This window comes from Pelophylax lessonae (genome assembly GCF_965119305.1).
Source record: "Pelophylax lessonae genome assembly, chromosome: 8".
Lineage (NCBI taxonomy): Eukaryota > Metazoa > Chordata > Amphibia > Anura > Ranidae > Pelophylax > Pelophylax lessonae.
In genome coordinates, this window is record NC_138775.1 from 248,388,393 (window position 1) to 248,400,744 (window position 12,352).

The following is a 12,352-nucleotide window of genomic DNA, read 5'->3' on the forward strand; positions in this document are numbered from 1 at the left end:
TTTATAGCTTTGGGTAGAGATAGAAGGACAATTTTAAGTAGCTCAGTTGGGCTGCTTCAGTAAAAAGTGGTTGGTCACTAAGAGGATAGATCAAAAACTAAACGGAACTGACTCCCTGTTATGTAAACTAAACAAGTAGCATATTGAATTATTCTTGCATGATTGCACAATGACCCAGTTGTATGTAATCAAGCATTACTTTATTACTTCTGCAACATGTGCGAGCCATGCTAGTCTTTGTAAATGGTCCCGCAGCCTTCTGTGACTTGGGATGTGTCCCAAAAGATTGCTCTTGGGATGGGGGCGGGTAGCCTCCGGTGAATTGGATCCACCCAGAAGTGAGAGCTGGTACCCCCCAAAAAAAAGAAAAACGCTTCCAAAAAAAGATGGGGGGGGGGGGGGGCTAGGGCTTTATTACATGAACGTTTCTGAATAAAAACACTAATTGTGTTTTAAGGCTAAGTTAACATGTAGGCGTTTTGGGGAGTTTTTGGAGAGTTTTTCTGCTCTAGGATCAGCTGAAATAACGCCCAACAAGACAAATCCTATTCATTTCAATGGCCCCTGTTCACATCTGAGCGTTTTGACATTTTAAGCAAAACGCCCAATGCTCAAAAAAGTACATGAGCTTCTTTTTGGGCAGATTACAGGCGTTTTTATTTTTTTCCATTGGTCACTAGTCAACCTAAAAATGCCTGCACAAAAACGCCTGAATAAACGCCCATAAAACGCCTGAAAAAACGCCTGTAATTAGCAATGCCAAGATGTGAACGTAGCCTAAATGGCAACCAAACTGACGGTCTTTTTATGGTTTAAAAGTTATACTGGAAAATATAAAAATATTGCACGCTTATTAGTTTTGTTAAACTTTATGAAAACGAAGTTACTGAGATCTCAGTTTTCATGGACTTTAAAAGTATTTTTTAATACTATATCATATAATTAATATTATATAATTTTTTAAGTATTTATTAAAAACATACCTGGCAATCCTGCCATGAAAGTTCTTTTTCAGGCACTTTCTGTTGGAAGGTGACAACCTTGTCTCCCAATCGTTCTGTTGCAGTGTCACCCTGTTACATGGTCTCCTTCAAGCAGTTGTGGTGATGCACATTATGCTGGCAAGGTCCACTGTTGTCACAATCAGGAAGCCGACCCTAAGAATTTATTAACAACCATCATTTATGTACAGTAAACCCCGTCCGTTGCTGGGGTTATGTTCCAGACCCACCCGCAATAATTGAAAATCCGCGAAATAGAAATACCCTATTTAAATACACCCTAGGCATGTTTTTATAACTTTTACAGTACTTTTAAAAGCATTTTAAGGTCTTTAAATACACTTTTAAAACAATAGAAACACATTTAAACACATAAAAGATATTGAGAGAGAGAGCAAGAACAATGGAAAACACAAAAATATTTAATTAATAATCAATTAATATAATAATATTAATAGGTCATACAGAAAAAAATGCGAAATACCGGGACCGCGAAAACTGAACCACGATATAACGGGGGTTTACTGTACATGTAGACAGAATGTGTTAGCAAAGAAACTGCAAGAGATCAGAAATGCTGATATGCTGCAAATAATGAAAAAAGGGAAAAGTATTTTGTTTGAAAAAAAAAAAAAAATAATAATTTTTATTATGAGTTATATACCTTCAAGGGTGAGGATCTTTTCAGTTAATTTTTTCTCCCAAAAATGTACAAAGAAATTTAACAAAAAAAACAATCTCTACTCTTTCCTGTTTAAAGTCCTACAGCAGGGCACCTGGCAGTGAAAGGGTTAGCGCTGACAGAAATAAGCGCCTGCACAGCACAAAACATGAGTAATGTATATTTAAACTGACTGCACTATATATGGTATAATGAGTCGTGATTGCGATCAGTCTTTGTCAGATGTTTAGGTAATGTGAATGGCTACCTTTTACATTTGCGGTATCCCGGGCCGGTCTATACATGGCTCCATCAATCATAATTAAGTTTTGTTTTATAGAACATAAAGAAATGTCCTTTTACATCAAACAAAGTTGTCGGAGACAGATTGCACAGGTCTGCAGGGTACTCTGTCCCCATTGTTTTGACAGTTTTGCTGTGAATTCGAGTAATTTGGTGGTTATTGTGCTTGCTTAATGTTTGCATTTAATCCACTGTCCACTTTAAAAGCCTCAACAATAGTCTGGCAAGGTACTCAACTGTCTGACTTGTTTGTCGTGGTACAAAGCTTTGTACCTCAGCCATGCTCACCAGAAGGATTGTCTGTTGTAGGTGGAATTTCTGTTAAGGTAGGCGTAGGGCTGGTTCTGCTCTTTATAAAAGTTTAAGAGAATATTGTTTAAGGAAATGCCAGTAGGCCTGCCTTTTGGCATGACTCCACTACCCACCGCAGTACTCTTAGACTTTTTGTTGATGTGCAAAACTGCCGCTACTACTTTTCTTTTGAGCTTGTTTTGGGGTGTCCTTGCATTTATATTCCTCTTTGTCTCCGAACTTTTTACCCCTTTTATTACTTTGTTCAGTATGCCTAGGCGTTTGCCTACCCTTCTCTGCCTGTTCGGAGGATAGCTCTCCTACTCCAAATGTTCTATTTTCTTGAACAAGGAAAAATAAAATGGTATCACTATCCCTGCGGACTCTATTTGTGCCCCAGAGTAACCGCTACAGGTGGGCGTGAACCAAGTGGTGGGATTTTAAGGGTGAGGCTTGTAAGGGTATATATTTAAGATAAATAATTCAAAAACAAGATAAAATCACAATTTTTATTACAAATTCAATAAAAACAATCACATACAGTGATACATCTTGATATCGCAAAGATACTTAATGTACACAGAACCATGTACATTAAGTATCTTTGCGATATCAAGATGTATCACTGTATGTGATTGTTTTTATTGAATTTGTAATAAAAATTGTGATTTTATCTTGTTTTTGAAGTATTTATCTTAAATATATACCCTTACAAGCCTCACCCTTAAAATCCCACCACTTGGTTCACGCCCACCTGTAGCGGTTACTCTGGGGCACAAATAGAGTCCGCAGGGATAGTGATACCATTTTATTTTTCCTTGTTCAATGTATCAATAGGGATGTGGTGTTGGCTTGCTGGGTACATTGGCCAGTTTAGGCATGGCACTTCCTTTTTCCTGTATATTGTTCTATTTTCTTCTTGATTTTGTATGCTCCGGCTTTCTAAGTTGTAGTTTGTCCCATTTATGTATCTTTCAGACTATTGTCTGTACATTTCCTTTTTTTGTCAATAAAATATTTGAATAAGAAAATACCAGCATGCCGTCCTTTCCAGTCATTTCCAGTACAACCAACTTAGAAGAAATTGAGTAAAGAGCTGGAGGGCTGTGTGATTCCCAACAAATTTTGAATATTGGCATTGGCATTGCTTTGCCTAGAAGTTGAATCTTTTTAAAAAATGTGAAACCAGAATCAGAGGGGCTCACTGAAGAAGATTTTCAAGTTTACGTAAGCCAGCTCTTTAGAAGGACACCTGTAAAGTGACTCTTTCATAGAGTATGCTGAATGTTTTTTCTAAAGTCCATACCTATATACAAGAGATTAAATACCTCTTGTCTCCCGCCCATGCCTCTCTGAAGAACTGACCCCGGAAGTCTGCTGGGAAACTGACACTTCCACCACCTCTCTTATGTTCTTTCTGCTCACCTCTCAAAACTACTTTTTTTGAGTGGCATGAGGTTAGCAGGAGGAACCAGTGAGAGATGTGGGGGACCACGGAGACTGACACTCCCGGAAGTGATTGATGGGTTCCTAGCAGACTTCAGGTGACTAGTTGTCTTGTTTTAAGTAGTGTTCAGTGGCACATACCTCAGGAGAGGTGTATTTTGGGTATGGCTATGGCTTTTTACCCCAGAGGAATCCTTGAAAATGTATTGTGTGTCATTGGTAAAAATGTCCCTTACATAGGTGGCCAGTGTGAGGAATATCCCTTACTGTGGTGGTCAGATATCTAAAAAGATCCTTTGGTGTCATGTAGCCTGCTCTGCCAGGTGTCAGTTGCCCAGGAACTATGCAACCACCATAAAATGGCAGGTCAGTCAGCCACAGCTCATGGAACCCCCATCAATCTAAAAGATCAGCTATGGGTATAGGATCCTGTATATGTTGATTTTCTATTTATTTACTCTATTTACTAAATTTTTTGCTATTGGTTAAATTTGATGGACTTGCGTCTTTTTTTAACCCAACTAAAAATGTAACCTATGGAGGAACCCCTGTTTGAGAATGGCTGATCCAGCATATAGAGATCTTTGTGAGCCAGGGATCCAAGGCAGCTCTGTGGGGATCATATTAAGAACTAATGCATATACCAGGGGTGTCCAAACTATGGCCCTCCAGCTGTTCAGGAACTACAATTCCCATCATCCCTAGTTATGTCTGTGAATGTCAGAGATTTACAATGTTTCATGGGAATTTTAGTTCCTGAACAGCTGGAGGGCCATAGTTTGGACTCCCCTGGCATATACGGTCAGAGGATATAGCGAGTCTGAATTTCAGCATTGTAGGTCATTTAGAAATATTTTAGCCAAGGTTAGTTTTACTTTAGACTTTCGTTGACTCTACTTTCTCTACTAGGGAAGCTGCATCTCTCTCAACATCTTTCCGTTACATCATAGAACTCCCACACCAGTGTTGGGGTAGTTACTCAAAAAATGTAACTAGTTACTAGTTACTTCTGTAAATTGTAACGAGATTACTTTACTAATTACCGCATTTGAAAAGTAACTTCACTACTTATTACTTTACTTTCCTCTTTCTTAACTGACTGTGTAGAAGAAGATACATGACACTCTTTCTGCATAGAGTTTATTGTTTAAACACAGGCTTTGGGAAACATGAGAACAAAACCTGAAAAAACAGAATGAAACATAAAGTGCAACAAAAAGTCATAAACTTCATCCCTCTCTATTCTTCGAAATAACAATTGTATCGCACGGCTTGGGTAACACAGGAAAGCGCATTCCTATAGCCTAGTAAAGTAGTGTAGTTACCTCCTATAGCCTAGTAAAGTAGTGTAGTTACTTCCTATAGCCTAGTAAAGTAGTGTAGTTACCAATAATAGTATTGTAACTAGTTACGTTACTTCGTTACCAAAAAAAGTAATGTAGTTACTGTAATCCGTTACTTTGTAACTTGTTACCCCCAACACTGTCCCACACCTCCGTAAACATTTCATCAGTGCCTGAACTGAGACAATAACTATCATAAGGTCTCACTACTTTTTCAGATTATACTGATACGCCAATAGCCTGCAAAATATCTATAGGTGCTATGTGCTGGTCTGGTATTAGTCTTTTATATTTAGGTTCCTTCTTAAAGGTCTTTTATGGATCTTTAAGCCATCTCTAAAGTGATCTCCACTGTATGATGTGGTGCCAGGCCTTGTTTTAGGCTGGCCTCATGTATTGATGGCGACTCCTCTGAGAAGATCTGTCTCCCTATTCCTTAGCCAGGTTACAGTTATCTTCTCATTAGGGTGGGTTGTCTATGTTTTTTCTATGTCTTGATAACATTCTTTTCTCTGTGTTTTTTCCTTTTCTGTTTTGTTTTGGGGCTGCAATCCCTTTTCCAGGATGAGGTAATTACTCAGTTTGTTTGTACTATGCTAAAACCCCAAAAAATATATTACAAAAAAAACAAATGTGCTATTTATTTATTATTTTTTTTCTTTTTTGCAGCTCCCCACCTTTATCAACACTACTTTACCGTCACACGAGCAAGTAACAGCTCAGGAGATAGACATTTACTTCAGACAAGAACTCATCTATAAGAGGAATGAAAGAATGGCAAGAAGAGTGATGGGTCTACTGAAGGAAAATTGGGACAAGAGTTTTTTCTTTGCCTTTGGCGCAGGTACGTTATTGTTTTAGCAACTATTGGTTTGACAAGTTTTAGTGACCCTCAGGGATGAATTTCCGTCATTGGAGCCTATGGATGCCTTTGGCACCCAAAGTAAGGCCTCTGTGCTAAGATAGTCCCTTTTATACAGAAAATGTTCTTGTTTTACTGATTGTATCCTGGTTTAGTACTTTATGATAATGTGTAAATTAGATTTTGTGAGATGACTGCATTTTGATTTATAATAGGAAGAAAATGAGTCCAATGATTTTACAGCCGTCTCTTTCCTCCTCATCCCATAAGCCCAGGCTTTGTGTTCCTAATGGTAAAATCAGCCATGGGTTCCTTACCTATGTAGTAATTGTCACTCTGTTAGGCCGTTTGAATGAATTCTACTTACAGTCATCAACTCTAGACATATATAGGTAAGTATATTGTACAGTCGTTTCTGATGTACCGTAAGCAAACCAGAAATTTGGCTTGTGTCTCCTTTTCAAATTTGGCTATTTGATTATCCACATAGCTAATGCTCAGAACATGTGGCCAAACCAGAAATGATTTGTTGATTTTGTCAGATGCTGATTGATCTTGCTAAAGGGTGAAGAAGAAGCTCTCAAAGCAGCTGTGTCGTAAGAAAAGTCTGTATGCCAAGTTGGATTTTTTGGTATCTTTTTTTTTTTTTCGGCCGATGGAAGGAGCCCTGCATTCTTATATGTTCAAATACAGGAAGGCTAAAAAAATCATTCATGCACCTAATAAAACAACATAGATAAGTGTCTGTAAAGCTCTTAAGATTCCTAAACATGTTGTATAGTTCTCTGCAGCCCCAGTATTTGTGCCAGTAAATCTACTTCATAGAATGCAGTCTTGAATGGAAAGCTTCCAAAGCATCTGATTGATAAGGTAGATGCTGATGTGCCGTCACCAGACATTTGCAGAGAATGAACTCCACAGAAAGTTTTTAGAACTAGAAGACCCATCTGGATTATGTTCTTCACTCTGTAGGCCAATTTCTATTGTTTTTCATGCAGAATTCTCTGCCCGCCCTCCTTATATTTCCTGTTATGGCAGAATAATGATGACCTGCCCTTGGAATAGCTCTGAGATTTTAGTTGCATGAAGATCTAGTGAATGATTGTGTAAAATTGAAGAGGGTGACCAGAGCAGGTTTTTTAGTGTGGTATGTAAAAACACATGGGTTTCGGTTGGGATCTTAAAGTATAACTAAAGGCAAAACATTTTGTTTTTGGGCAGAGTGGAGAGGGATTAGCACCCCTGTAAGTTTGTATTGCTGTCTGTGGCCCCATTAGGGAGATTCACCTTCTCTATTTGTCCTGTTTACCACTATCATTGAAAGTGAAAGTAAAAGAAAATCCCACATTTTAGTTTTTTCCCAGAAAAGTAATGCAATTTTTAAAGTAAATTGCAGTGATTGCCTCTTAGTTCCTGTTTTGACTATGGCACAGGAAGTGAAGGGATATCTCCCCAATGGCTATGGCACAGGAAGTGAAGGGATATCTCCCCAATGGCTATGGCACAGGAAGTGAAAAGATATCTCCCCAATGGCTATGGCACAGGAAGTGAAGGGATATCTCCCCAATGGGACAAAGATGGCAAAAAATAAACTGACAGGCGTTATGACTCCCCCCTACTCTATCCATTGAAAAAAAGTTTTGTCTATAATTCTACTTTAATTCTGTTTGCAAGACTTGTTGGCTGTGAAGGCAAAGTTCATTCGTTATGTAGATCTGGAGAATATTCATCAATGTCTACTCCATTTTCTACATGCTTTTGTAGAGGGCTACTATATTGTCTACAGATCACGTAACCATACATATTCATGGGTTAATTGAGAAAAGGAATTTCAGCAAACAATCCAACCATCATTTAAAGTTCTTCAGAGGCTTTAAGTAAGCCTACACTATGCCATGTTGCATATACTTACCTCCTTTTTGCTCTCATGCCACTCTGTTCAGTAATAGAAAGGAATGTCCTGTATGAATCACTAAAGTCAAAGCTACACATGGTCATAGACGTCCCAAATGAAAGCACTCATTGGCCAGCGAGTCATATGTGCCTTCATACTTAGACATAAGGGTGCAAGGGAAAGGACCTGTGGTGCTGAGCTTTGGGTTTGTGCCAGTGGCCTCTGTTTAACATCAGTTTGGGACCATTCTGAGATCATTCGCTTAGACTAGTATAGTATTGCAAAACCTATATGATGCAAAAAAAAAAAAAAAAAATCTCATAAAGATAGACCCTACATAGGCTGCTGAGAGGGGTGAGATTAAAGAAAACCCTTTGCTTTGCCTCAAAGGGCAAAGCACAGGTATTCTTTAAAACCTACTTTGAAATTTCAGATTGTTTTTAGTGAGCAGTTGTTAAATGTAGGCATTGTAAATCAAATCCACAGCAACGCAGTAGTCAATATGAAAATATTTATCCAAATAATATACTTAGTGGAATGGGAAGAAGAAAGACGTTATCCATAAACTGGCCAAACTTTGCTTCCTTCCATGGAAACCATTTTTTTTTTTTTTGTTATAGAGCCCCGTCGAAAGAAGACGACCTGCCAAAAAAACAATGAGGCACTCAAAGTGGGATTAAACTCAGGATTGCCCACTTCAAAGGCAGTAATGTTGGAGACCACTTGTGAATGCTAATCAGACATCTAGAGCTGACTGTAAAGGGAGATTATACCCCTGTCTCTTTGAGATAGTAACAGCCGTCATTCTCAGGGCCACTGCCTCAGCGGGAGGTGCCATATGCAAATAGGGGTGCATGGTGTGGTTGATGTTATACATTTGCTGGATTACAGGATTTGACAAAACGCTTCCCCTTTCATCTCGTTCCCTCGGACAAAGATTTTTCTGTTCCTTGTTAAACTCAAGGAAGCTGTACAGGCAGATCCATTAATATTAATTATAGAATTAATTCAGGCGAAGTTCACACAGAACGTTTCCTTGTTTAGATTAGAGGAGGGGACTCCTGGCCATGTGTGATCCCTGGAGTGCCATGTCGGACTTTCACAAGAGCTTTCTTTCTGTGAGGGGGGTGGTGGGGAGACTGGACTTATCTTGCGGAGGGGCCATGCTGCCATTTCCTAACCATTGGAGCTGACCTTGCTTTTGTAACTGAGGATATATTCACACTAAAGAAGATGAATGACGAAGTCTGCTTTATGTTTACTTTATAGATTTAAACCTTTGTGTTCCTTAGAGTAGGTGTTGGCTTAACAAGGAAAACCGGATGAATAAAAAGTTCTATACATTATTTAGTGCTCCAACAAATACTGCATATCTGCATTCAAATATATATTTCTCTTTCGTTCATTGACGGACACAGATGGTATTCATAACCATTGGGTTATACTGCCCCCTACAGGAGTAGGACACTAGGTAGAAAATAATTCTGGCTACAGCCATGGGAAGTCCCAGGGGGTATACTCCCTCTCTCTGCTATAGCCACTTCTAGTCAGGAGTAAAGACCTAGCTCCTTGCTGGGAATCTTTGGTCCTGGCAAATTGTTTTCTTTTTAGATATAAATTTTTTTCCCTGGATTTTTCCTGTGAGATCTACAATCAACTGCCAGACTGGGCAAAGGGGGGGATAAGTTAGATCCAGTGGTCATCCCAGTTTGGCCAGCGAGCGCCCGCAGACCTCTTCTCCATGCTAGGTCAGCCGCGACATAGCCCCACTGGATGTGGGATGGCCTGCGAGTTAAACACCTCCCGAGGTCGCACAACGGAGTCTCGGCCCGAGTCACAGAATTCCTCCTGGCCGACAGCCTTTCATTTCAATGGAAAGGGGTTCTGTCTGTAGCAGTGCCCCCCTGGTTCCTGGTATGGTGAGTAGCTGTCCCCCTCTCCCCCTGGAGGGTTTTGGGGTGGACGTGGGCCCCTCCTTGGGATGGCCGGACCCCCAGGTTCCCCTACTTCCTGCAGGCACCCCCATTGCCGAGTCCATCACTTGCCCCCCTCCACATATGTTGGGGCTGTTTGGGTGGTCTGACCACTGTTCCTGGGATGGGGGCAGGGCGCTTACTAGCGATGTGGGCCAGGGGGGACGCCCTGCCGGGGACTGGACGATCGACTGTGCCGGGAGGGGGGGCAGGGGTTGTACCTGGTGGGGGCTCCTTCCAGGGCTCCCTATCCTGCCTGGATCTGTCCCTGAAGCCTGGTCTCCCTCCTGGGTCCCTGTACGCCTCGTGTTGCCACGCAGGGCTGCCATTTTGTTGTACTCTGTGTATTCCTATACACAGCGGTCATGTTTGTGTAGCTCGGTGGCCATTTTACTGTGGTTTGCCATTGAAAATAGCAGAAGCCATCACAGTGGAGCCCTGTGGGTGGCGATTTCGGTGGTGGGAGCCCCTCCTAATCCCCTGGTGCTGACTCCTGGATAATTTTACTTCCTGATCGCCGCATGTGTAGTGCATTATCCTGGTGGCTGCAGGCGCTTGTTTCTGCAGATGGTGAGTCTATTGGGCTCCCTCTCTGCTGAGGATCTCTTGGTGCCTTGTCCCTGGCGACCGGGTGGTGCTGCCAGCGTGGTGGGGGTTGTTCCTTAGCAGTGTTTTACACCTTTTATGGGGTCCCCCTGGTGACTCATGGAGTCTTTGGAGCACATTACCCTCCTAATCCCTTCTCTGAGGCTGCGGTCCCTTTGGGTCCCAACCATTCATCCATGCACTGATGGCGGTCTTGGAGTCCCTTTTGTCCCGAGTGGAGGTGACTTGTGGGCAATGGGCAAGCAAAAAGTGCCCCCTGCCTTCCCCTTACTCATCTGTCTCATCGGATCATGAATCTGATTCAGCCACCGCGAAAGTGAGTCACCCTGCTGGGTCTGCGACCACGCGCCTGGAATCCACTGATAGTGAGGATGATTCCTCCACGTCTGCCACCGTGCTGGTGGATGCACTGATTGTATCTGTGCGTGAGAACCTGAAGATGGAGGACGCAGCTGAAGCTGCAATGGAGGAGTAGGTACCCTTTTTTATTTACAAGCCATCCAGAGCAGCAAAGGTGTTTTCCTTTCCTTGCCTATTTTGACAGAATTGTCGCAAAAGAGTGGGGACGACCAAAGTTTCCCCGTGGGGTTCCTAAGCGCTTTACTAGGCATTACCCCTATGAAGAGTCTCTTCTTAAGAAGTGGACTGTGCCACCGGTGGTGGACCCTCCAGTTTCCAGATTGAACAAGGCAACCATGATTCCAGTTGAAGAGTCCCTGGCCTTTAGGGATCCGGCTGACCAAAAGGCAGAGGCTGTGGCCTGTAATTTATACACTCTGGCTGGTTCGGCAATGAGGCCAGTATTCACCATTGCCCTAGTGTCACAAACTCTGACCTAAGTGGGCTAAGCTCATATGCCGTAACCTGGAGGGGGAACAGCTCCCCCCTGCCTTGTCCAAGCTAGCAGACCAGCTAGACCAGGAGCTTCAGTTTATCTGTGATGCCTCTTTGGATGCGGCATCTCTGAAGGCTTGCCTCTCTGCCATCAAAAAAGGCCTTGACTGATCTTTGTTTCCAAGGAGATCGCCTGTTTGGAGCTACCCTGGTTTACATCCTTTAAGGTCTCACAGAGCGGAAGAGTACTTTTCTTCCAGAGGCTACTAAGGGCAAGGAACCGTGTCGTAGATTTTGGGCTTTCCTTCTCAGCTCATTAGAAGTTTTTTCATCCCTCAGGGGCGACTGACAAGGGCTCAAAGCCTTTCAGGGCCTCTGCAGGAGGATCCAAACGAGCCTGGTCTGGCAAGCCAAAATCGGGCTTCTCCAGACCTGTGGATAAGGCTCCTTAAGCATGAAAATGCGCCCTCACCCGTATCGGGGGTGGGGAGACATCTTCTCTGGTTTCCAGATCCATGGAATTCCCTGGTGCAAGACATGAGGGTCCACAAAGTCATTCGGTCCGGCTACAAGATCGAGTTTCACTTTTGTCCCCCGGCAAGGCTTTTTTCCATCCAACTTGCCCCTGTCCTCAGACAGGGCCTGCTCTTTCAAGGGGTGATTGTCCCGGTTCCGAATTCGGAATGTTTTCGGGGTTTTTACTCAACCCTGTTCACAGTCCCCAGGAAGGAAGGCAAAGTGCATCCAATCCTGGACCTCAAGGCGCTCAACTGCTTTGTGCAGGTACAGAAGTTCAGAATGGAATCCATACGAATGGTGGTGGCATCCCTGCGTCAGGAAGAATTCAAGGATGCCTACCTTCACATTCCAATATGTGCCAGTCACCTGCATTACCCAGCCTAATATCCATTTCTCTGATGTTCATTGATGGACACAGCACCCACCCCTCTGTGGAGTTATTAGTCTCCTGACACTGCTTGTAACAAAACTGAGTGGCTATAGCAGAGAGAGGGAGTATACCCCCTGGGACTTCCCATAGGCGTAGCCAGAATTCTTATCTGCTTAGTGTTCTACTCCTGTAGGAGGCAGTATAACCCAATGGTTATGAATACCAGGAGCTGTGTCCGTCAATAAACAT

General features: G+C 42.3%; 1 protein-coding gene across 2 annotated transcripts in view; it reads left to right on the forward strand.

Annotated features, from left to right (window-relative positions):
• Positions 1–12,352, forward strand: part of TRABD2B (TraB domain containing 2B) — a 443,575-nt gene that overhangs the window by 230,032 nt on the left and 201,191 nt on the right. For both annotated transcript variants that reach the window (XM_082266102.1, XM_082266103.1), the window contains one exon: positions 5,715–5,889. In XM_082266102.1, the coding sequence (XP_082122228.1) occupies positions 5,715–5,889 (175 nt within the window). The remainder of the gene's footprint in view (positions 1–5,714; positions 5,890–12,352) is intronic.